This window comes from Megascapheus bottae, chromosome 3, assembly GCF_031878675.1.
Source record: "Megascapheus bottae isolate mThoBot1 chromosome 3, mThoBot2.hap1, whole genome shotgun sequence".
In the NCBI taxonomy this organism is placed as follows: Eukaryota; Metazoa; Chordata; class Mammalia; order Rodentia; family Geomyidae; genus Megascapheus; species Megascapheus bottae.
In genome coordinates this window covers 75,280,352-75,307,344 of record NC_143511.1, presented here as the reverse complement: position 1 = coordinate 75,307,344, position 26,993 = coordinate 75,280,352, and the positions used below count along the sequence as shown (strand labels likewise).

Sequence of the window (26,993 nt, the reverse complement as noted above, 5' to 3'; positions counted from 1 at the left end):
GAGGTTAATTGGAGATAAGAGTCTCAGGTCATTTTGTGCCTGGGCTGGCTTTGAACCTTGATCCTCAGATCTCAGCCTCCTGAGTAGCTAGGATTACAGGTGTGAGTCACCGCACCCAGCTTAATTTTTTTTTAACAAAACAAAAACCCTTCTTTTCTTTCTGCTAGGAACAATAAAGGAAACATGGAAGTTACACTGATCTATGGGAAATCCGAAATAAGTAAAAATAAAAGGGGGGAGAACTCTTAACAACCAACCAGCTTAGAAAAAAATGCAGCTGAAAAACTATGATCTCTGACTCTAAAATTCCCCTTGCTTGAGGGAAGTGAGACCCATAGAGAGAACAATCTAAACATAGCCTTGGGTCTTACAAGATATTCTCCCTGGATTTCCTGGCTTTTAATGCAGTCACCTCCCAACTGTGTCTTTGAGAAACTGTGACATACAACATCTTCCTAGTCTTAGGGAAAAGAAAATAATAAACATCTCATGGAAGATTAAAACTTGAGACAGAACTAGACCCCACAGCTGGACTGCAAACGCACAGTTGAATGCAGACTCCTACCTGCATAGCTCATGAAGTTGTTGTATGGAGTGTTCACGAAGCTATGAAAGCCACATGTGTCATTCTCTGGTCCTGGGTCACCACAGAACTTGTGCTTAGGAGCTGGGTTGGTATCGTTGCAGAGGTCTCCAGTCTCGAAGGAAGGCTCCGTCTCCATGCAGGGGTCGCTGCAGGACTGGATCTCTGAGATGCCACGGAAGATATGATAGAGGCCCAAGCTGTGCCCAATCTCATGGATCATGGTGTGAGTGTGCCCAGGCGTGCCATAGAAAGACGGGTTCAAGACAATGCCACCTGCGATGGGGAAACAGGTGTTAGGCAAGCATTCCTGGTGCAACAACACCCAAGTCACAGAAGGGTAACGGGTGTGCTGCCCTGAATGACAAAAGGCCCTCTCCACCCGGTGACTTCATTATCTCGAGCTCTGTTAAAACCTGTGATATGAATCATGCTGCACCTGAGACAGGACTCTCACAGGCCATTTTGTATCTTCTTTGAAATACAGACACCTGTGCCTAAAGTGGTGAAGCATTCTTCATGATTTGAACTATGTGGACAGAAAGGCACAGTTAGAAGTTATGATTTCTGTTCCCTTAATACTTTCTGCTATTATCTGTTCTGCAAACAGTCAGACAGACACCTGGTTTACACATCCTCAAGAAGCTCTTACCTAAATGAAACCCTCACACATGGATGCCTTTCTCCAGTTCACATTTCCACCTTCACTAACTGACTTGCCCAAGCTCATTACTTTTTATTCATATCTGACACTCTACAATGTGTGAACACTCATGAAAGTCAGTGCTAGATTATTTGCACTCCATGACAACAGTGCTCATGTCAGTGGATATTTCTTGAGCATTTACATCTTTAGGTGTAATGTAGAGTATTTCATTCACATGATCATTCTTACTTGGGTATCAATTGAATGCGTGAGATGCTGATCCACACACAGCAGAAGTGACTGATTGACCCATGATCCAAAGTAAGTGTGGAGTTCAAATTTGAACTCAAGATACTATAGGATCTATAGAATATAATATCCCATTATGTGTTCTTTGAATATGTTATAAATGTCAACTGGTCTGAAGATGGTTATGAGGTCTAATAATTACTTGTATGCAGATAGAAATAACCTTTGACATAGAACAAGTATTCCACTTATCTACCTACAAGAGAAGAAACAGTATAAACTCCATCAATGTTTCTGAATGTATCAGAAACATGGCAGTTGAAGCCTTCCCTTAGATCTGGTAGCATTGCTTTCTATTTACTAACAAGAAACCTCAGATGTCTTTTCTGGATGCTCTAGAAGGACAAACAGTGGCCTTTGCCACATGTTTTAGAAGACAAACCCTCCTTAGCTTGGGAAGGTAGATGGAACAGACAGCAACTAAAGTGAAGAACAGTAGCACTGATTTTAAGGATTGAAAAGATGCCTCTGTGGGCTGACAGACACAGATTTCAATTTCAGACATGTTTAAAACACCATTAGAATTCAGTTCTGAGAACCTGGTAAGTAGAGGCTTTAGGTACAGAACAGCATAGAGGAAGAGACAAGGCTTTGCTGACTTGGACTGGCAAGCCCAGAACATGCATGAGACAAGTTTTATCTTGGATAAGATTGAACTGTTGGATTGGTGAGTTTGCTCAGTCTTGGGGCTCATGGAATATATTAAGAGATTTCTAACAGAGAGATAAAGATGGCTGAAAAAGGTTGTGGGTGTGGATGTGCATGTGTGTGGGGGTGTGAGAAGGGGCAGGCAGAGGCAAGGAAGAAGAGAAACTGAGACAGGAAATCTTTCTCAATTCTTTTCTATCAATTATAATATGAAACAAAATCCTCTTTTGGCACAAGGCAATGCAGGGATGGTGGCATCACAGCAATAACAGAGGGGGGAGAACAGAGAGAGAGAGAGAGAGCGAGAGAGAGAGAGAGAGAGACAGAGACAGAGACAGAGAGAGACAGACAGACAGAGAGACGAGAGAGAGACAGAGAGACAGAGACAGAGACAGAGACAGAGAGACAGAGAGGACAGAATTGCTCATCATCTTTTTTTTTTCCTCAGGATAGAGAGGTAGTGGCTCTCAGGCTGGCTGGAGTTAGCTTGACATGGGTTTCCATCCTCATTATGATAAACTAAACAGCTACAATGGGCTAAACTAAACAGCTACAATGAGCTAAACTAAGCAGCTACACTGTGATAAGAATTCTGTTTCTCTGTGAAGCTTGTGTGGTAAGGTCAAGGAAAGATAGGGTGGATTAAGGGATGATGATTGTACAGCTAACTTCTAGTTCTGTTTATTCTACTCAGTCCACTCCTTTCCACAGAGTGACATCTTGGGGCCTGAGTCTTGTTTCATTGCTTCTCTTAAAAGGTGAAATAGATTAAGCCTGACATCATCCTGCAATAGCATAACATGCTATAGATTTATAGCCTTTCCTAGGCCTGGCCCTGAGCCAACCTCTGATATCCATGAAATTATCAGGAGTGTTTCTTCTCTAGGTTTAGCAGCCTGTGTTCAACCCTTCTCAAACTCATATCAGTACTATTTTGGCTGCTTGACCAATACAACAAACTTTCAGAACTAAGAATCCTCAAAGCCCATCTAATCTAACCCATCACTTTAAGAAAAACCTTAGAAAACTGAGAGCTGGGGAAGAAAGATACTTGGCTAAGACCATATTGCTAAGTACAACTACAGATGAAAACAACTGTACAGTTTAGATCTTGTCTAGTGTGATTCTCCCAGTTGAAGATGATCTTCAAGTTTATCTAAGTTGCAAACTCTGTTTTGCTCAATGACTATCTGCCCTTGTTTGTCTGTCTGTCTACCCATCATCTGTCTCAGAGTTCTCCAATCTCAGTATTGATACGCTGCAGCACATACTTCCTTACTGTGAATACTTTTGGATATTTAGCACTATTGATATCTTCTACTCACTAGATGCCCTGGTATATGTCTCACAGTAGAGAACTATAAATTTATCTTTGTGTTTGTTTTCATGCACTCATGCACACGCGCACACACACACACACACACACACACACACACACACACACACACACACACACTGGTTTTATTTCCTTAAAATCAACTGAGAAATAAGAGTAGTTCAGACAGACTTAAGTGTATAGTTTGATTCAGTACAACTGTCATTATCTGACGTTGCAGAATCCCTACCTGAAATGAAGTTCTAAGGACTCTTAAAAAAAAAAAAACCTGTTTTTCTTTTTTCTGATGAGTCTGTATTCTTTACCTCATATATGGTGTAATTTACATGCACATCTGCGGGAGGGTAGTGGGGGAGTGCATAGACTCCTCTGTGTAATAATAATAACAACAACAAAGCAAATTTAATAATGAAGAATTTCTGCAAGACATCATAGACTTTGAGTAGCTTCTATACTCTGTGTCCCTGGGAGACAGTGCAGGCTATGAGGATATATGCTCAGTACTGCTACTCTGCTGACCTAAGACATTTCCAGTGACAACATACCTTGACTCATCACAAGCCACTGTTGCAAACAATGGAAACTTCCTACCAAGGGGAAGATTGATAATGCATGGCAGCATTCTCGCTCAAAGGAATACTATGTGACTATTCAACCTTCCTGTTTTAGAGGGAGGGTAAATAACCTAAAGGTATGTTTGTGATTTTGAGCAAAAGAGTTGGATGCAAAGTAATTATAAGACTTCCTTGAAGTACAATGTAGACAGCACAATTCTAGGTGGGAAAGAACACAAAAATTGTATTGATTTCATTATTCCAAATATGGCCAAGTTAAAAAAAGTCCATATATACATGTGTACTGGATAAGAATATGGAAAAAACAAAATTAAAGAATTACAATGTTGGTTGATAGGCCCTGGTTCAGAAACTACTATGGTTTCTGACTTTCCATTTTTATAAGATTATGCCTTAGTTACAGATAGGCATAACTTCCATATCAAAAGTGTTCCTAACGTTGTTCGAACATGAAGAAACAGGAATCCTAACATATTTAATTTCTTTACAGTCTTTTGGGTCACCTGATGGTTGGTTACACCTATTCAATGGAATTATCAGGCCAGGAATATATCCACAAATTAGAGAAAAGCAATATCAGGAGGACAGAATCGATGAACAGAGTTAGGAACTTAATTCTAATTTGCTGCTGAACTGTGTTGTGACCTTCGACAGGTCCCACTGAAGAGACATAATGGGTTTACCAGTTTGGAAAACATGGCCAAAAGTACTGTACTGCTTCCTTCATTCCTGCATTGCTTAGTAGTCACAATATAATCAAGTAGACCATTGAACTTTGTAAATTAGGTAAAAATAAATGGATTGCTCATAATCACCCTCTGCACCATTATGATCAAATTCAGTATTCTCTTACGCAAAGTTTTTACTGCAGGAGTTTCTGAGACTCACCTAAGTGCATCAGAACTTCCTTGTCCCACGGCCAAGTGGCTACTCCAGCCAACTCCTCCTCTGAGGAGTTTGCAAAGAAAATATTGAGGTGTGTTGACCCATCCAGTCTAAGAATGTTCTTCAGTTCATTCACATCCAAGTAGGCTCTGAAACAGAAAAAGAGCATAGGTTGTTATCACCATCCCAAAATAGTATCCAAATAACAGGTACTCCCCTACTAATTGACAACTAATGTTTGTCAGATGCTTTGCTAAATTCTTTATAAATATCCGTTCACTGCCCTTCCCTGAAAAATGTTATAGGATGAGGTTGATCCCATTTTACAGTTAAGACAATAATCACATTGAGTTTAAGACACTTACAAATAGAGAGGGAAGAAAAGTAGAAAGATAAGAAGAGAGTGAGGGAAAGAAAAGGTGAGATTGGTATGAGAAGAGAGAGATGGAAAGAAAAAAAAACTCCAGAAAACCAGAGCAGGAAGAGATAGGAAAGGTAGAGAATGGGAAGAATTGAGGGAAGACAGGGGAAAGAGACAGACAGAGAGGCACATTATAGGTGCACCAAAAACAAGAACCCTTATTCTGTACGTTACACAGAAACACTAAACACAAAGGACCATCTTCTGCTTTGGGTCAAATTACAGGATTATATATTATTTTTACCTCTCTCTCTCTCTCTCTCTCTCTCTCTCTCTCTCTCTCTCTCTCTCTCTCTCTCTCATCTCTTTCTGTCTGTATAATAAGTATGTATGTGTGAGATAGAGAGTGAGTCGGGGTGGGGGGAAGAGTGTTCTAAGGCTTGAACTCAGGGCCATGAACTCCCTCAGCTTTTTGCTAACAGCTGGCATGCTATACCTTGAGTCTGGTATTTTGCTGCTTACTTTGAGAACAACTCTTGTGGATTTGTCTGCCAAGAATGCCTTTCAATAGTGATCCTCCAGGATCAGCAGAGTAGCTAGGATTAGAAGTGTAAGCTACTCGCTCATTTTCTAAACAAAGCACTGAATCTTACTTTCCTTTTCGGTTTCTTCCTGTTCCCATATTGTCTGTCATAGAGAGTCTTGTGGGTAGTTAACAATCATTGTTGAGTGAGCTTGGAAATGACTTCATGCCTTCACGTGTGTGTGTGTGTGTGTGTGTGTGTGTGTGTGTGTGTGTGAACAAACACACATGAGCATGTGCACACATGTACATGTGCATTTGTTCCTATCAGTCTTTCTGTGGCCACGAGGCCTGGGGAAGTTGTCATATTCATCTCCATTGACCCAATTTTAAGTTTAGATCCAATTTCTGGTGAGCATTCCGTTGATGGAGCTAAACAATTGCGGGGAAAAATAATAGAAGTGTATATATTTTAGTTCCAATATTTAATTCAGCAATTGCTAATTGTAATCCTCTCAGTTTCCTTAGTAGTCCACTGGAATGGTAGGCAGCTGCCTGGTAGTACTGTCTCCACCTTAATGTAAACAGGATAGGGCTGGCACCTCTCAGTGTTCTTCTGGCCACCCACATCGTAGAGAGCCCCAAGCTCAGAAAAGATACAGACAGGATTTGAACTGGCTAATTCCAGGAATAGCCTCCCTGTGGCTCAGATACAGAGCCAAAATCGTTCCACTGAGTTCTCTGCTTCAAGAGCTCCCATTCAACTCCTTAGAATGAAAGCCTCATGCATGAGGAGCTGTTGTCAGTCATCAGTAAGAGGAAAAGTTATGGAAAGAGCCAATACTTACGAAATGTTGGCTGTGTGTCACCTACTGTGCTGTGTACAGGTGTTGTCTTAGCTACTTAGTGCAGAACTGACAACATGGCTTTTTGTCAAACTAGAGTAGCCTGGATTTGAACCTAGATTTCCTGCTTGATGTTTGGGCCAGCTGGGGAATTTACTTGACTTCCTGTGCCCTAGCTTTCTCATGTATGGAACTAAGGGTGTTAATTGGGTACCACCCACCCACTCATTTCAAGGATTAAGGACATTAATAAGAAAGTATAAAGAGCTTAAGTGATGGCTGGAATGTAGAAAAGCCTCTACACAGGTTTAACAGCTCTCATCACTTATCTTCTGCCGTAGAGATGAAGGAACAAGGGTTGAGAGTTCACAAAATGAATGACAAGATCAAGCACAACTGTAGACATATATTAATTCTTCCTACCACCTCACCTACACTCACAAACTCACCCAGTCATACACTGAAGAGAGAGAAACAATGCATGGGAGGGAAAAAGGGAAACACCGAGGAGCTGAGATATCTTGGGATCAGTTCTTTCCAGACTGTTTTATTTCTTTTCTTCTTATTTCATCTGTCCATTTCCATCAACTCTTCTCTCAGGCAGAGAGAACACAAATGTTATTAGAGAAATCTGCCTCTGCCCCCTTGCTCTGGGATGAGAAAGTGTCATGAGAGGAGGACGCAGGGTGGAGCAGGGCAAGAGGAAATATTTTAATTGGTTGTTTATTCAGTGGTAATTGCAGAGCCAAGCTTTTCAAGGGGTGGCATTCATCCTAGCCCAAAGCAGAAATGTAGGATGTTGGAGCCTCTCTCTCTGGCTTGTATGTGAGATTTTTTTCCCCTCATATTTTGGGAAGCCTCCATTTCCCAAAGGGGTAAGAATCCATGGCAGCTAGCCATGGATTCCACTGGCTGCTCTCCTGCTCATCCCTTCCTTGGGGAGGACCCACCCAGTGTGGCTCAATGTCTTAAAGATTTCCTTCCACTGGCTCAGATCTTCTACCAATACAGAACCAAGCTGGGTGTCCCCCAAGGGCCTAAAATGGGAAAAATTGGGGGTGGATAGGAGTCTCTATAGTTATTTCCTTTCCTCTTCCTAGCTCTGAAAAATATGATTTTCCTTCCCTTTCCCAAAGTATTTGGAAGAAAGTACATGATATCAATTTATAAGAAAAATGAGAGCCCAGGAATATTAATGCTGCAAGAAGGGAAATGACTTGTTGAAATGACTTGGAACTGTAAGGAAGGCTAGCCCTATGTGAAAATTATAAATGGATCAAATTTATTTTTAAATTTACATCCCCGACAACCAATCCAAATCCCCAACACTCTATATTTATTAATTTAAGTACCCAAATTACTTAGACTGTAGCTTCAAGTCCCAAGTCTACAAGCTCATGAAGGTGTACCCTCAGCATGGTTTCGTTCTATCACTCTTAGTTTTCAATGTCTCTTCCTCCTCCTGCTACTTCAGACACTGGGGATCTTATGGGTCCCTTATCCTGATCACCCTGCATCTTTCCCAATCATGCCAATCCCCCTTAAACATTTCCCCTCTCTATCATAATCATCTGTCTTGAAGTATAATGACTTAAAATCTTTCCTGGAAAATGTAGCTTATAGGTACTGTACTCTATGCATTTTCTCCAGTCCATCAAACTCTCATAGGTGTTGGCAAAATAAGAAGCAATGCAAATATTTTTGCCTAACATCATGGTTCCCACCCCCAAAAAACCACATTCATTGTTAGTATAAGCTGCTTTCATTGCATTACCATTTGTACAGTGACAATTGTTAACAATTATTACATCATTATTTCTACTTGTTGATGATGAGTCTTTCCTTCTCTGTGCCCCACCTTTAAAAATCCAGAATGTATCTCCCTGTTTTGTGGTCTATTCACAGCATGTTCACCTGTCTTCTCCATCAGACAATGAGCTTCAAAACAGTGAAATCCATGCTGTTACCTTTTTCTCCGGAGAGATAATCATTATCAAGTTGGCATTATAGGGCCTTCCTTAGTCAACTTTAGCATGGTGTTAACACAGGATGAGCAAGCACCGGGCTTCAAAAAGTTAAGTGATTTGCCCAATATCATATTTTGAATAGAGGACACAGGAGGACTTGGAAACGAATCTCTATGTTGGTCAAGCCTTTAAGGATGCAGCCCTGTATTTCAGCACCTCTTTACTAGTCAACAGATTTCCTTCATGAATGAGAAAACAGTTCCCCGCCACAATGCATAGCTCAGACAGTCAACAGTGGAGGAGAGAGCAGCTCCTTCTCTTCTTAGAGGGGCACCCCCTACACAGAACTTGAGTAGACATTTGGGCCTCGTACATTGCCGTCTGCTCTGCACCTGAGGAATTCTGTCTGTTCAGTGAGCTTGGGAATGTGCAGTTTGCAATATGCAAAAGGCTAAATCCACAAGCAGTATTGCAAAACCAGTTTCTGAACTAATGCCTTTAGAAAATGGTCTTTTGAAAAAAAGGTGTGTGTGTGTGTGTGTGTGTGTGTGTGTGTGTGTGTGTGAGCACGCGCGTGAGTACCAGACCTGGGATTGCACTCAGGGACTGGGCCCTCTCCCTGAACTTTTGTACTCAAGACTATCACTTTACCATTTGAGCCACAGCTCTACTTCTAGCCTTTTGGTGGTTAAAGATAAAAGTCTTGGGTCTGGGACTTTCACCTAGTGGTAGAGTGCTTGACTAGCATGCATGAAGACCAGGGTTCCATTCCTTGGTTCCACACACATAGATAAAAGCCAGAAGTGGTGCTGAGGCTTAAGTGGTAAAGCTCTTGCCTTGAGAAAGCCCAAGGACAGTGCTCAAGCCCTGAGCTCAAGCCCAGGACTGGACCAAAAAAAAAGATAATAGTGTCATGGATTTTCCTGCCTAGCTGGCTTCAACCATAATCCTCAGATCTCAGTCTCCTGAGAAGCTAAGATTAAAGGTATAAGCCACTGGTGCCTGGTATCAGTTTTTTTTTTAATAAATTTTAAATATACAAGAGTAAAGTAGAAAAGTGAAGCTTGGTACATTCTCAAACATATATCACCCTATTCCACTCTCATCCTCCAGCTAAGCTCAAAACCAAATAATAAGCACAGCCAACACAGATTGGGAAATGCCAAGAGAAATTGGAATGTCTCACCTAATTTTTTCCCCCAAAGCTACCTCTTAGGAGCAGTGTCCCAGTGTGTCCTTTCTTCATGCACAACACCTGCACCTGGATTCCACAATGGAAGCTGTTGGTCCCCTGGAATGTCTGTTTCAAGGGGCCCAGGCTAGATTGCCAAGATGCCCAGACTTTACCCCTTTGCCAGAACTGCATTTCAAAGCCATGAGTGCAGTTCTGGAGAGAGATCAAAGCTCTCTCAACTCAACTGTCATTAGAATATTTCCTTTATGCATCTCACTTGCTATGAAGTGCCAACAACATATTTCCTAAATGCACTGGCCTGAGATGGTACAACTCTGTAATAATCTGAATGAGAGGGCTGTCAGGGCCTGTTTTATTGAAAGAGAAGTAAAGGGAACCACATTCAAAATGAAAAACAACAACAAATCCCTTCCATGAAATCATGGGAAAAAGTATGGGAAGGCCTGAGCCTTTCCAAATCTGGGAGGCATAGCACGCTGGCACTCTACTTTGAAAGACTGATCAGAGGTATGCCCACAGTGAGGGCAGGGTAAGCTGGATATGCTTCCATGTCCATTCCCATGCAAAACAAGTCAGCTTTGTTCTGGAGAAGCTGCAGAAGTGAGGATGTCATGTCCAAGTCTTCTCCCTGGGCTTGGGTTGGGTGCAGATTTGATTACAGGAATGTTGCTGACCAAGTACAGAAGCTTGCGATATGTAGAGAATTGGTCTCAGTGGAGAGAAGCTACTTCTAACTTAAACACAGTTATTTGGGCTTACAACAAAAGACACTAGACTTTTATTTTCATAGAGAGATGGACAGATTCAAATCCTGCCTCTTCTACCAAGTGGTCCTATGACCTTGGGAAAATGATTGTCTCACTGCACCCTAACTTCTTAATCTACAAAACAAGAATTATGAAATTCAACCTAGAGAGAATGGTATAAAATTCACTATCCACATATACATATTTATATCTATATTTTTATATCATGCCTACAAGAGTAGCAAAAGCCTATTTTCTTTTATGTTAATGCATGGAGCTATATAGAACTGGTCTCAGTTCCCAATGCCTGTTGGATTTTTCCCTTCTCACTGAATCATGGCTCCAATCACTTGATCAATATGCTTGTCTTCTTTGTGTGTGGGGGGGGGCTCTGGGGCGTGGTGCTGTGTTTAGCCAGCTCACAGAGCATGTCCTGTAGCATTGCCTGTCTCCAAATTCTGATTGCAGCTTGTCATTTCCAAAGAGTTCCACAAGTCCATAAGCCACTACACTATTTCAGGACACACCAGACCATTTGAAAATGATTATCAAATAGAAAGACCAAAGCCATGCAAGGCAAGTCATTAAGGCAAGATAAACCTCAGAATGTTTATGGCATCCATATTCTTGTTCCAAATAACAAGCTATCTTCAAGCTGTGACCAGTACTAAAACCTGAATTTTCTGCTTTGTCTCAAGGGCTCTGATGATCAAGACTTTATTCTTCTTAGTTTTATCATGGGAAAAAACTTAATCTGCCTTTCTTTAACAAAGCACACATACATATTGCTTAAAGAGACACATGAAGAAATCTCTGGTCATAAAATGCGAATCAAAACAACTCTAAGATTCCACCTCACTCCAGTTAGAATGGCGAGGATCAAGAAAACTAATAACAACAGATGCTGGAGGGGATGTGGCCAGGAGGGATCACTACTACACTGCTGGTGGGAGTGCAAATTAGTTCAACCACTATGGAAAGCAGTATGGCAGTTCCTCAAAGGACTAAACATAAAGCTCTCCTATGACCCAGCAATTCCACTACTATGCATTTACCCAATTGTCCAGAAGCAAGGATGTACTAAATCCACTAGCACAATGATGTTCATTGAAGCACTATTTACCATAGCAAAGATATGGAACCAACCCAGATGTCCCTCAGTTGATGAGTGGATCAACATGATGTGGTATATATACACTATGGAATTCTATGTGGCTGTCAAAGCAATGACATTGCCCCATTTGTTAGGAAATGGAAAGACCTAGAAAAAGTCATATTAAGTAAAGTAAGCCAGACTCAAAGGAACATAGGCTCAATGGTTTTCCTCATTCGTCATAATCAGTAGAAACCTTGGGCTCTCCTAGCAGAGATTTACAATAGAGCACAACCTATATACATAAGGCCAAATAGTATGATGCTAAATGAAAGGACCTCTAGGATATAGAAACAAAAGCCATATAATGAGAGATTGTTGTCCTTAATGTATTATGTTATCTCTCATCTCTTTTGCTGTCCCTTGGTTATTCCATATTGTTACAATATCTCACTTTGCTATCTGATACATTGGATATATTTGTATTTGATTATTTGAAATTGGATAGGGAAGGGGGGAAAACAAGATGAGGGGTGGGGGTGGCGGGGAGGGAAATGGGGACCAAGACACGAGAAAGAGTATCAATGTATGTGAATTAATGTACCTTCTATCTGGCAAATATAATGTAAACCTTCTATTGATTACAATAAAAATATGTGAAAAAAGTGTTTATTAAATTCTTGGAATTCTGAATGTTTGGTTTCTAAAATAATAGTTTTAAGCTTGGTTTCTAAGAGTATCTTTTATACAAATGCCTGACACATAGGCAAGGAAAATATAAAAGCAACAGAGACCAATTGAAAAATTGTTCATTCTTGGACCGTTTATTGAATCAGTTATTCTTTTATTACCTTTCCTTTCCTCTTTCTCTTCTAATTTGCTTTCATTTTTTTTCTGTCCTTCATACATCATACATCTTTTCTGCTTTCACTCATCAACATTTGTTGAAATGTTAGCACATGCCATGCCTTAAGCTAGATGCTAGGCATATAATATGAAGACATATACATACAGATGTACATATGTATATATATGTACACATATTTTATATATGTATATATATCACATTCTTTGGTTGGTCATAGGACTCGAACTCTGGGCCTGGGCATTGTCCCTCAGCTCTTCAGCTCAGGGCTACCACCCTGTGCCTTTAACTACAGCACCTCTTCTGATTTTCTGGTGATTAATTGGAGATAGGAGTCTCACAGACTTTAGTGCCCAGACTGGCTTTGAACTTTGATCCTCAGATCTCAGCCTCCTGGGTAACTATGATTACAGGCATGAGCCACTGGCACCTGTCTATATCATATTTTTTTGAGACAGGGGTGCAACTTGTATAACAGAGACTGATCTGGAATGCACTCTCGTCTCCAAGTTGGCTGTGAACTACTGATCTCCCAGCCTCAGCCTCCTAAGTGAACTACCATAACTAACCGAGAAACATCTAATCATCAAAGGATTAGAAGCCTTATGAACAAAGTGAGATTACCAAATGAATGATCACTGCAGAATAGGGCCATACCAGGAAAGGTTGTCATTTATGGTAGTTTACTACAGACTATCAATTTTCAAGTACCTTTAAAAATACATTTTCTCTTGGAGCCTTTGCAAAAAACAATAAAGACTAAGTATGAGTACCTCTAATTTACTGGCAAAGAAACTGCAGTTAAGAGAGTTGCCACCACTTTGCCATGTCCTTTCCACTCATAGGTACAGAGGTGGGATATGATACCTAGTTTGTTGGGTACTAAAGACCATCTCCTTGACTATTGGTCTTTTACTTACTTTTTAAAATGGTAATCGTAGGGTTTGAACTTAGGGACTCAACTGGCATTCTCACCTGAGCCATAACTCTATTCCAATAGCTTACTTTTTTTTGCCAGGCATATAGCTTGAACTCAGGGCCTAAGCACTGTTCTTGGACTTTTCTCAAGGCTAGAGCTCTACCACTTGAGCCACAGCACCACTTCCAGCTTTTTACCATGTATGGGATACTGAGGAATTGAACCTGGGCCTTGGTGCATGCTAGGCAAGCACTCTACCACTAGACAAAACTCCTGGCCCCTCCAACTGCTTACTTATAAAGTTTATGTTACTTCTAATGGTGGGGTATTGAATAAGATGTGGCAGTGTGGCAATGCATATACCTAGGCTACAGGCAGGTAAGACCATGCTGAAATTTTCATGCAAAGAATAAACATTAGATGGATATTGGATCACTGAGGGGTACAGAGAAAATAGAGAGGAACCCCCACCATAACACACAACCCTAAACTTCAAAGAGGGCATGAAAAGAGTGAAGACCTTCAGGTCCACATAGGCAGCTATGGGAACAGGAACTTTACAAGGTAAAACAAAAGGGATCCTTAGTACCTTGATCCAAGAAGCATGGTGTGTAACAGTTTGTGCAAAACTGAGAAGCAAATTCATGGGAGAGAATAAAAGGATCTGGGTGTGTTTTTTTTTTTGCCAGTTCTGGGCATGAGCTCAGGGCCTGAGCACTCTCCCTGGATTTTCTCAAGGCTAGGGCTCTACCACTTGAGCCACAGCACCACTTCTGGCTTTTTTCTATGTATGGGGTACCGAGGAATCGAAACTAGGTCTTTGTGCAAGCTAGGCAAGCACTCTACCACTAGGCCTAACTTCTGGCCCTGGGTTATGTTTTTTACCCTCGGGGAGATCTCTCCAGGAATGTGAAACATGGACTAGAAGAAGGATGAAAGTGAAAAAGGAGGAACTGGCAATATTGTGTAGACAAAGGAGGTGCCATAAGAACATCCAAGAAACAGGGTAATTACTCTAAGAAAGAGGAAAGGTGTTGATGCTAAATTGGTGGGAATGAGAGAAGCTGAAGTGATGAGTCTGGCTGCTGATTTGGTGTACTATGTTATTTTACCTTCTCTGAGTCTCGGACACTACATCAAGGCCACTTGATGGCTTCATAACTTCAGGCCTTATAGGAGATGAATCTCCTGAGCGTGTGTGCTCTGCTCTATTGCTCTGAGGAAAGTTTCTGGCCTACAGCAATCTTGGGAAAAGCTATGAGGTGACCATGTGATGAATGGGATAGAGGATCCCAAGGCTATTGATCAGAAGAGGGGGGAGCTGATTTGGAGAAACAGAGTAGAGCAGGAGATCTTAGCATAGATCTTAGAATTATTGAGGAAAAAAAAGTAGGGGTAGGGCATGGAACTGAGTAGAGACTTTAATTGTGATGAGAAAAGAAGACATTCAAAAGAGGAGAGACTTGGGAAAAATTATATTACCATAAACAAAGCAAGCTAGACCCAGAGAAACACTGGTTGTATGGCTTTCATGTGTGGTAGCTAGAAGGTGCCCATGAATTTACAAGTAAACTCACTGGGTGATGAATTAAGTGGTGTGATAGACTCTATGGAGAGTGTAAGTGTATTCTTAGGCAAAATAAAAGATAAAACTAAGTCAAAAGTTCAACAAAATAAGTACCAAAAAATGGGTACTCATAAGAGGGTTGGGTTGGTCCACTGAGAGAGGGATAAAAGAATGAAGTGGGGAAGGTGAGAATGCAGAAAGAATTCATTGAACATATCACAGAATTCAGAAATATAAAGGGGGGCTGGGAGTTTGGCCTAGTGATAGAGTACTTGCCTCGCATGCACGAAGACCCAGGTTCGATTCCTCAGTACCACATGCATAGAAAAAAAGCTGTAAGTGGTATAGTGTGGCTCAAGTGGTAGAGCTCTATCATTGAGAAAGCCCAAGAACAGTGCTCAGGCCCTGCATTTAAGGCCCAGGAGTGGAAAAAAAGAAAAAGAAAACAAAAAAGGAAAAAGAGAACTATAAGGGAAGGAATGGGTAAAAAGGCATGAAGATGTTGAAGTGATGGCACAGATCAAGATGCATTGCACACCTAAACTGCCTTGGTAAAAGGCCAAAAAAATTAATGACATACCTAAAATTAAGATGAGTAAGGGAAAAGGTGGGTTGGGAGATGTGGGTAAGAATATTGAAAGCAATGACAGGGATCAAGATGTAATGTATTCATAAACTGCTTGGCGACTGGCAACTCCTTTGTACAATTATTTACGGATAATAAAAATACTCAAACAAAACAAGGTGGGAAAAAGAAACTCTACACAATCTATAGTGTTTCGTAAAATAAAAGCTATTTGAGTAATAATCCAAAGAAAGAATAGAATGACATCAGAATAAAGGACTGTATTTATAATGAATACATCTTTATCTGTAACTACACAGCTGCTACTTCTTGGCTTTTAGAAGATGGCTTTTAGGACCCGCTGGGGCAGAAGACGAGAAAGCCCAGATATACTGGATAATCTCAGACACACAGCATATCTCTCAGGGCTCTGCCAAGACACAATTCTGTTCTTCCTTGACCAAGTTGCATGGACCTTCCCCTTCCTCATAAGATCTAGTAGCCACTTACCTGTGCACAGGAAATTCCAAGATGAAAAAAGGAATCATACCTGTGTCATGAAATACCAAAGACATTTGGCACTAGCCTAAGCACATGCTCACACACATGTATTGAGACTGGAGTAGACACAGTCTAAAGATCTGTTCTTGAATTTCTAGCATCTGTGCTCTCTCAGTCTCAGGAACCAGTCTGCAGGGAGTAGTATGAATCTTCTGATGGGTAAGAAACTATAATCCTGCTTCACAGTACCAGAACAGAGATATTACCGTCCTGTATCAAGCTGCTGCTTTCTAAAACAGGGCCATGGAATTCAAGCAGACACAGCTCTCTCTTCCCACCACCTCACTTCCTTCGTGGAGTAACAAAACCACATAGTACAACTGGCCATGCTGAGAAGATTATACACAGCTCACTATCAGCCCTGGGCTTTGTCTTATGCTTGAAATGCAATTCAACAAAGACAACTCACATGTATTTCACAAGTTGTACCAAGCAACCATGTTTTTGATGCATACCATATTTCAGAAGACTGTGTACTTTGGCCCTAGACGATCTGAAAACTAACAAAACAATATCAAGTTTGGAAAGCATAAATTAGGAATTAGATCATGACCAATGTGTGTCAATATAGCAATGTCTGGAATTTAGTCTGGACCATAGCCCTATCCAAATCATATAATCTTAGGCAAAGAGAAAATTTATTCAATAATTAAAGCAACATAATTATGGCAGTGAGAATAGGTCTCACTGGATGACCTTTATGAAGAGTAATAACTTCTTCAAAGTTTGTCTTTTCCCTGGGTTAGAATAGAGAAGGCTCTCAGAAGGCCATGTGACAATCAGAGAGTTCAAGTGTGGCAAAAGGATTCTGGAAAGAATGACATTATATTATATGTCATGCAGTTGAAAGCAGAATTAAATTCTAATTGATTTTTTTTTTTGGAAAGAGGATGCCACATTCAGGGCCCGAGGGAAAATAAAATAGCAGACAACTGTGGGTTACCATCATTAGGCCACTGTTGGGATTTAAGTGATGTGAGCAAGATTTTTTTCCTGACTTGTCATAAAGCATAACTATTCCTTCAGGATTATATTGAACAGATTGTACCCAGTTAGACAGAGGAGCTGGGAAATCCTTCGAAGGCTGGACTGTCTCTAATTTCTCAATTTCTTTAGTAATCTCTCATGTCAATGGATTTAGCATAGCTTTATTGGAATCCTTCAAATACATTAAGTTCTTCATTTGTGCTTTCTTTATTTCTGTCTTACCCTAGTCTCCAATAAACAGGAATGAGGAGAACGATGTCTGTTTGGAGAACATCTGACTAGGAGCAGATGCCAAATTTTGCCCTTTTACAGATAAAGACTTTGAAGAGATGGAAAGTGGCATTACTACACATTGGCCATGGTTTTACTACAAGATTCCTCATCACTTCCTTCCTCATCTTTGGCCAAATCACAGCTAAACTATTTTCCTACCATGGATCCTCATGGATTCTCCCTGCTGCTTCTTCTCCTTCCTCTGGAAAGATTCTAAGACAGCTTCATGCTTTCGGGGAGTTGAGAGTCCACCATTGCGCTCTGTGGCCATAAAAACAGCTCAACAGTCAAAAGTCAAACTCAAGGCTAAGAGCTGCAGATGGCTGCCTGAACTCACAAAACGCTGAAATCATTGAACATTAGAAGTTTGAGCTGGAGACGGTATTTCCTCAGAACACAGACAAGAGAAAAAAAAAGAGAAGCAAAGATGGAAAGAAAAAAATAAGACAGAAAACGTTCCTGTAAAACATGGGGCAACACGTCTACTTTATTTATGAAAATGAAGCTATGAGCAAAATGCCCTGCTGCCCACACATTCTTTGTCCATTTCCAGAAAGTGAGAGTGGATTCTACCTCTTATGAGGTGGAAAAATGCCCAGTGGTAAATTTGAAGGAACAAGCTGAGCTGTCATCAATTTAGGCAAGTGTCCTCCTCTAAAACAAAACGTACTGTTATCTGTGAGTTCAAGCCTCCCTCATGTCTCCCCTGGCTTTGTTTCCTAACTTGGAAGGGCTTTGGGTTCAGTCCTGAGTCTGTCGTAAATAGTGCAATGTCACTGGTGGATGGGGAAAAGGAAATGAGAATTTTCAGGGTGTCAGATTCAAAGTGGATAAAGCTAAACATATTCCTGCTGAGACCCTCCCTTCAAAGAAGGTCTTTCCAGGAAATGGAGATGGGAATAACTTCTAGAGAAAGGATGAGAGAGGGAGTCCCATGATTGTAACACACTTGGGAGATAACCAGACGTGTCTCTTCCTAAAGTTTCAACTTCTACCCAACAAGTACAAGGCCAAGAAGAGGCTTGCTCAACATAGTCCTGAGCGCTTGAAGACTGGGAAACCACTTGGCTTCCAGTTCCTTTTCTATTCACTATTAGAATGATTCCCAACCTGGGACTCAGATAATGTTCTCATCAAACAACAACAAACAAACAAAACGAGGCAAGTGTTAGTCACTCAACATGTAATTCTAGTTACGGAGAAGGCTGAGATCTGAAGATAGCAACTCAAAGAGACAGGAAACTCTAAGACTCTTTTCTCTAATGAATCACTAAAAAGCCAGGAATGGCTCCAGTGGTGGAGCGTTAGCCTTGAGCACAAAGGCCCAAACAGCATCCAGGCCCTGAGTTCAATACTCAGGATTGGCACGCATATGCGTGCTGGCATGCACGTGTGCGCGCGCATACACACACACACACACACACACACACACACACACACACACACACACACGCAAGTATTTTAAGAATGAAAGTGATCTTAGTAAAAGATCTCAGTTTGTGTATCAAAGTTCCATCTAGGCCTTCTTGAAAAAAATGAGCCTGTTGGAAGGTAGTCTTTACAAAACAATACTGGCAAGCAAGAGATGGTATCCAAATATACCTGGATGAAGCGAGGGAATTCCTCCAATGCCTTACTATGGGCCAGACCTTAAACCAGATATTTCACATAAGTGATACCATCCATATTTTATAACCTATCCCAGCTTAGCTGTGACCATCTAATTCTAACACACAAAAGACCTATGGCTCTTCTAGAGCAATATGCCGAGGTCAGACAGCTCATGCAGAGTGGAGCCAAGATTAAAACCCTGGTTAGTCTCCAACATGCATAATTTTTCCACTACACTAGCCCTGACTTCTGTTATTATTGTAAAGAATATTAGTCACGTTAAATAAACTCTGATATTCTGATTATAAAATTCCAAGTAATTCCTCTTACATGCTTACTGGCAAAGAATGAACAAAATTACAAAAGCAAGAAAAGCAAATCAACAACGTTGTTATTTTCATGCTGGTTAAAGCTTCCCAGAATACTTCCTGAGATGTTATTTTGCGGGATCTTTATAGCCACATAAAATAATATGTGATGCAGGCAGACAAATACTATTATTTCTTTCAATAGGTATAGAAATGGAGGCTAAGAGAGATGAAGAGCCTCACCTAAGATAACATAGCTAAGCAACTGTTCAGCCATGCCTACAATTTATTTCCCTTTGATTTGTCTTTTACCAAAAATCATTCCAATTCTTTGATGCGTATAATCTGAAGAACAAATAGTACAATCCCTAATCATGAAGTCCCAGATAGACTCACCTCTGTTTTGCTCTCTTCTCATACCTTCCTCTCTGTCTCCCATTATATGACTTGTCACACATGCCCGTATCTTTCTTTTCCATCATTATAAAGTGTTCTCATGTTGGAAAACTTTCCTAACTTCTGTCAGCCATAGAGGTCTTCCTTCACTTGGAGCTCTACAGACCTTGTAGACTGACTGTAAATGGTTCAACTGCCTTCTGCCATGACTACGAGGATTGTAACAAAGTGTCAGAAAAACACAGCATTCAAACTCCTTATGACAAGAGATTTCCTGGGTGTGTTAATACATGCTTGTAATCCCAGCCATTCAGGATGTCAAAATTTGAGGATTAGTGGCCCAAGATCAACTCGGACAAAAAACAAAGCGTAGGGGCCCGGAGTTTGGCCTAGTGGTAGAGTGCTTGCCTAGCATGCACAAAGACCCTGGTTCGATTCCTTGGTACCACGTACATAGAAAAAAAAAGCCGGACGTGGTGCTGAGGCTCAATTGGTAGAGCTCTAGCCTTGAGAAGGTACAAGGACAGTGCTCAGGCCCTGAATTTAAGCCCAGGACTGGAAAAAAAAAGCGTAGAAGGCTGGGAGTTTGGCCTAGTGGTAGAGTGCTTGCCTAGCATGCACGCACACCCAGGTTCGATTCCTTGGTACCACATACATAGAAAAAAGCCAGAAATAGTGCTGTGGCTCAAGTGGTAGAGCTCTAGCCTTAAGAAAGCCCAAGGATGGTGCCCAGACGCAGAGTTCATGGAGCAGGACTGGCAAAAGAATGCATAGAAGCCAATTTGGAAAACAAACTAAAGGCAAAAGGCTATTAAGTGTGGCTGCTGGCTAAGGTGGTAAAATGCTTGTCTCACAAGCATGAGGCTTTGGGTTCAATATCCAGTATCAGAGAGAGAGAGAGAGAGAGAGAGAGAGAGAGAGAGAGAGAGAGAGAGAGAGAGAGAGAGAGAGAGAGAGAGAGAGAGAGAGAGAGACAGACAGACAGAGACAGACAGAGACAGTGACAGAGACATACAGAAAGACACAGAGAGACAGAGAGAGAGAATGTCCTAAGGAATTTCACTTATAATATATAATAGTCATAGTCATGATAAAGGAAATATTTTCTCATGAGACAGAGAGAGAGGAGTGATTTCTATTTTCTCCACCTATCTTATGCAAAGAAATAAACAGTCATGAACAAAGATTCAGTCTACCTGATAGTGCCAGGGCTTATGGTTGGGAGGTTGGGTAAGGTCCAAATAGGGAATTACCTCTTTATTTAAGCCTTTCCTCATCTGGATGTTCACTTTCCTCACTAACTATACCTACTCCCTATCTCTGCATGAGCTGGTCTTCTTGGAGTTGGGTCTGAACCTTGTGATTTTCAGTATGGTTTACCCAGTGGGAAGCATTGGCAGGACAGAACAGCAATGTCAGAGTGGTTTTACTAGCTTTCTTCTGCAGCTGCTTCTATTTGCTGCCAGGAAACCTCCACACAGCTACTGTCTTTGAGTTCTACAGTGGCTTCTTCCTCTTGCCCCTACAGACCAGGAAAGAAATGGCTTCCCAATTTTGCTCTCCCTCGAGTAAACCACCAGCTTTTGTGGATTGTTCTCTCTAGTGTTAGAAATAGTTGCTCCTTTGGAAAAGTTCCTCCTTCTACTCACCTTTGTTGTTTTGTGTGAATGTGCCATTTGTTTCCTGCCAGTGCCCTAACCAATGTTTGTAAACCTCTATCCCTAAACACATGCTGACTCCTAGATGACAACTCAGTGATCCCTCCTTCAGCTGGCTGCCTTGATTTCCCCAGTCAGAACTACTCTCTTCAATCCACAAGTCAGGTGTTGTGCCTGCATATGACTCTTCCATGGCAGTCGGAGGCCACTGAGAGCTGAAGAACATATTCAACTCATTACAGTACCTTAGTGAACTGCCAGCTAAACTGGAAGAGGTAGTGAGAGACAAGAACAAAGGGGGAGAAGGAGTTAGGTAGAGGAGAATAGGAGAAGAGAATGAGAGAAAGAAAAAGAGGAAAGAAGAAGAGCAAGAGGAGAGACAATGGAGAGAACTTGAACCCTGGAAAAGAAACATATCCAATTCTTTACTAAAAAAATCACTCAGGGCCAGGAGTGTGGCCTAGGGATAGAATGTTCACATAGCATGCATGAAGCCTTAGGTTCTATTCCTTGGTACACATACACACAAAAAAAGCTGGAACTGGTGCTAGGGCTCAAGTTGTGGAGTACTAACCTTGAGCAAAAAGTGTACTAGAACAGTGCCCTATCTCTGAGTTCAAGCCCCAGGAATGGCAAAAAATAAGAATAAAAATAAATAAATAAATAAATAAATGTATGTATGTCATCTAGATAATGTCAATCTGATTTTCACTGCTCCTGTTTAAAGTTCCATCCCTTCTCCTTCCTTTCCTCCACCCTTTTTGTCCATCCTTCCACACCTGCTTCCTTCTATCCTTTCCCTTTTGGTTTCAAGTCACAAATTAAGTATTTCTCTGTAACCTTTCACAGTTTTCTCTATTTGTAGGACAGCTGATTTGGCTAGAAACCAGTAACTTCCAACCTCATCAGGAAATGACACAGAGCCCAAGGGGGCTCACTCTGGGCACATAGCTATCCCAGGCTGTGAACAAACAGGCCCTGGCGTGAGTGGTCACAGAACTGGCACAGGGCCACTTGCAGACACTCCGGGTATGCAGTCTCATGACTGAGAATGAGAAGGCCTTTGAAATCTGCTGTTGTTGTCTGCTGATTGTGAATTCTCTGGAACCTAGGGCCCCAGGGCCATTCCATACCAGCATAGGTCTCCAGAAAGGACAGTTACCCTGGGTCATGACCCAATTGTACTAATCAGATTTCTCCCAGGACTTTATCAAAGCCATCAACCATATCATCCTTGTGCATTAATTGTGCTTCTAATTGTTGGATGGATTTAGAAATATCCCCCTTTATTCAGACAGTAGTATCTCATGCCCATAATCCTAGGTACTCAAGGTACTGAGATCTAAAGATCACATGAAGAAAAATCCATGAGAATTTTATCTCCCATTAGCCAGTGAAATGCTGAAAAAGGATCTGTTCCTCAGTGGTACAACACATGTCTTCAGCAAAAAAGCTAAGGGACAGAGTCTAGGCTTTGAGTTCAAACCCCAATACTGACACAACACCCCCCCCCCCACCACACGCACGCACCCATGCACGCACGCACATGCACACTTCTTCAGTTAGGGCTTTGAATTCTCTAGGCCTGGGTTTAAGTCGAAGTTTTCCATGTATTAGCACAGAGACTTTCTTCTTTCTGCAACCTGTTTATCCTTCAACACCATGCAGTTAAGGGCCAAGTACTTCCTAACCCTTGGAAGGTGCTGAGTGAACATTTGTTGCATGGATGGGTGACCGAGAAAACAAATGGATGAACAAATGGTTGTATGGCTTTTGGCTGTACCCATTCCCTTTCACATCCACTCTGCCCTGACACAGCAGTACCTATGGGATAACTGCACAGTAAAACATACACCACATTGATCCCAGAAACCTTGCCTTTGAGATTGGCCTAATCACATTCCTGACTTGTGAACTTGGGTTAAGTCACTGTACTGGGTAAAAGCCTCCTCTACTTCTCCAAATGTTAACTCATGTCTTGTTTCTCTTGTCAAGTCCCAGCAAGGTCCAAAGGTGAGCAGAGGTACTAATACTTATGAATAGAAAGGGAATGGCCACACCCCCTGGCTCCTTCTCATATACACTCAACATGCCTTGGTGCCAAGGTGAGAGTCCAGAGGCTCTCCTGGTGCCAGGAGGGTGAGGTGATGTGCTTTCTGACTTGCTGCCAGAATTCTCATTCCTCTGTACATAGGTATGCTGTCTGTGAACCAGAGGCCCTGGCTTATTTTTTTAAATTTTTATTAAGAGAGACCTAAAGTGAAGTGTCAGCAGAACAACCTGTCGAGGTTGGCAAATGTGTTTGTGTCATCAGCAAGTCCAGGGTCCTGTGTGTTAGACAGAATGGAAAAGTTCAGCACAAATCTGGGAAAAACAAAAAAGTTGATGTTGACTACTTTTCCAGCTGAAACTAGCCTCTTCAGGTCCCACATCAAATGTAGGTCACCCTGAAGTTCCCTTTGAGGTTGCCAGTTAAGATTGCTGGTTCAAGTGGACTAAGCATCTGAGAGAGAAGTCAGAGCAGAGGCCCTCTGTTGTTTCCATCCTTCAAGCCACATAAGAGAAGTTCCCTCCATCTTCCATGTCCTCCCTTCTCCCCCCCAACCCAAACTATATCTAGACTTTAAAAATATTTTTGTGTATATTTTAGGGTTATATTATGATGTTATGGGATACATTTAGACAGCAAAAAATGTTATTAGAGGAAAACTAGAACCCATACCATCATCTTGCATCGTTGCCTTTTTTTCTTGCCACAAAAACTGAATCCTTATTTAGCATAGATTCTAAATACAGTAAAATTATGTTGCCTACAGTTTTTGTGGTGCACATTGGAGCTCTAGATTGGCTCTGTTTTGCCTCATTTGACACCTATTCTCACAGGCCTTGCTGAAACACCACTTCTACAAAAGTCAAGCGGCAACCTAACTTTTTCTCTTCGTGCTCTGATCCCACTTCCTAAACACCAGAGACCATACACCAAACAGCTTTCCCTAGACAAGGAGTAACCATTGTCCTTATTGAGACGGAATGGATAGAAAGAGAACAAGATGGAATACTCTTTTACCACATCCTCTCTCAGCTTTCAGCAAACTAAAAGAGCAAGTACCATAGTCATTCCACTGTTGTAATTGTAGAAAGAAGTCACAGAGTAAGGGAGTGACAGAGCTGAGATCTGAACCCTACTCCACCAACCCTGCATCCAACAGAATTCATAATGATGGTAGTGTTCCATATTGTTCTGCCCATATACCTGATGTGGTTGATGCAATCCAAAAACTGGGTTTTCAGTTTTATTGACTGTGAACTGACTGGATTGTCCACACATATGGCTAGGAACTACTACTGTGGATGACAGGGCTCTTATCCATTCAACTATACACACTACCATAGCTATTTACATTCAGTGCATGTCATCCTGTCTATACTCGGTTCTTTGAGAAAGGAGAGCTCTGAGATTTTCTTTTATTTCTTTTCTTTTCTTTTTTGTGGGTCATGGGACTTGAACTCAGGGCCTAAGGGTTGTCCCTGAGCTCTGTTCTCAAGAGTAGCACTCTATCATTTTCTTTTGCCAGTCCTGGGGCTTGAACTCAGGGCATGAGCTTTCTCAAGGCTAGAACTCTACCACCTGAGCCACAGCACTTCTTCCAGCTTTTTCTAGGTATGTGATACCAAGAAATGGAACGTGGGTCTTGGTGCATGCTAGGCAAGCACTGTACCACTAGACTAAACTCCCATCCCAAGAGTAGTGCTCTACCATTTTGAGTGACAAAGATCACTTCTGGTTTTAACCACTTTCTGGTGGTTAGTTGAAGGTAAGCGTCTCATAGACTTTTCTGCCCATGCTAGCTTGGAACTGTGATCCTCAGATTTCAGCCTCCTGAGTAGTTAGGATTACAGGCATGAGCCACTGGTGTCCCACCTGGATTTGATTTTTCTGTGTACTTACTACTGGCCATTAAGAAAGTCTCAGAAGCTGGGCACGGTGACTAACACCTGTAATCCTAGCTACTCAGGAGGCTGAGATCTGAGGATCGCAGTTCAAAGCCAGCTCTGGCACTAAACCATCCATGAGACTCCAATTAATCACCAGAAAACTGGAAGTGGTGATGTGGCTCAAGGTGTACAGTGGTAGCCTGGAGCTGAGGAGCTCAGGGACAGCACCCAGGCCCAATGTTCAAGTCCCACAACTGACCAAAAAAAAAGTCTCAGAGACCAGTGCTAAGTACTCAGTAAATACTTCTACAATAGACAAGGCTTCTGTATGATTCCCTTGACTACCTGAGTAGAGGCTTTGTCTTGTTTCTGTAGTTGCTGTGTGTACTAAAAAATTGTCCTTGTCCCCTCTGGCCTCAGATACCGTGTCTATCAAATGGAAACATCTGTGTAGCCCTCGTATGTGCATCCTCCATGCCGGGAGGGGCTTACCTGTATGGAGAATCAGGATCAAAGCACGTCTCGGTGACATTGGTGATGTTGGGGTCACAGCACTCCCCACCATCGAAGTTGAAGCGTTCATAGTTGCAGTCCATGTCACACATGCCATTCTGCTGCTTCTTCATGAAAGCTGGGTGGCGCAGGTATCGACAGTCCCCACCGTCGTGGCCAGTCAGCGTGTGGTTGCACTCAGGGTCACAGCTCTCATCCCCGATCTTGCTGATGTCACAGTTGGCCAGGATAAGGCGGTGGCGCAGGGAAGAATTGTTCACTTCCAGCACCTCCAGCTCCCAGGAGATGTTGTAATGCTGGAAGGCCTCGGCCAGCTGCTGGTGCTGGAAGTCCACCTGCTGGCGGCTCACGGTTGGGTTCTCATGGTTGTCGTCATAGATGTTGACAACTCGATAGCGTACCACCTTCAGCTGGCGGAATCTGGGGAGCTGGTTGTAGCTGGTGATGACCTCTTTGTTGTCACACAATGTCTGCCCGCACAGAGGAGGCTCCAGATTTGTGTCCAGCAGAGAGCCGTGGGCATGACTAAGTTCCACCCGGGGGCTGTGGCCATCTTTCATGGGGGACCAATTTCGTTGCACATTGTCCCAGTTCTCGTGGAGGAGGTGCTGAGGTAGAGGGGTGTAGAGGCCGTGACTTTCCATATCCAGTAGTATCTCGCGTTGAGTCCTGGCCACCTTCCAGAGACTGAAGTGCTCGATGTAGCCTCGGTAGTTGTGATTTAGCGTACTGCCCCCCAACATGAGCACTTTACACTTCTGGGTCAGTGGGCTAAATAGGCCACCTACTTGCTCCCCAGAATTCGCCACCTGGGCACCATTCACATAGAGCTTCATCAGCCGTCCATCATAGGTGGCAGCTAGAAACACCCATTGGCCCGGGAGGTAACTGCGGTGGGCATTGATGGTAGTCAGTTGGCGGGCCCGGTCTGTCTTCAAGGAGAAAAAGTAGCGTGGGTCTCTGTTGCCTTGATCACCGACGGTGTGAATGCCCACGACCCATCCTCGGTCACGCGAGGTATAAGAACATTTGTCATACAGCCCTATGTGGCCCCAAAAGAGAAAGATGAATAAACAAAAGATGGAAGGAAAAGGAGATGAGTTATTTTTCTTTCCCCCTGAT

The 26,993-nt window shown here is 42.1% G+C and overlaps 1 protein-coding gene across 1 annotated transcript in view; it reads right to left on the bottom strand.

The window, feature by feature from the left end:
• The window catches only part of Pappa (pappalysin 1), a 220,134-nt gene that overhangs the window by 160,567 nt on the left and 32,574 nt on the right, over positions 1–26,993 (bottom strand). The window contains exons 2-4 of the mRNA XM_090330506.1: positions 25,851–26,913; positions 4,986–5,131; positions 566–859 (exon numbers count right to left, since the gene is read on the bottom strand). Of these exons, the coding sequence (XP_090186632.1) occupies positions 566–859; positions 4,986–5,131; positions 25,851–26,913 (1,503 nt within the window). The remainder of the gene's footprint in view (positions 1–565; positions 860–4,985; positions 5,132–25,850; positions 26,914–26,993) is intronic.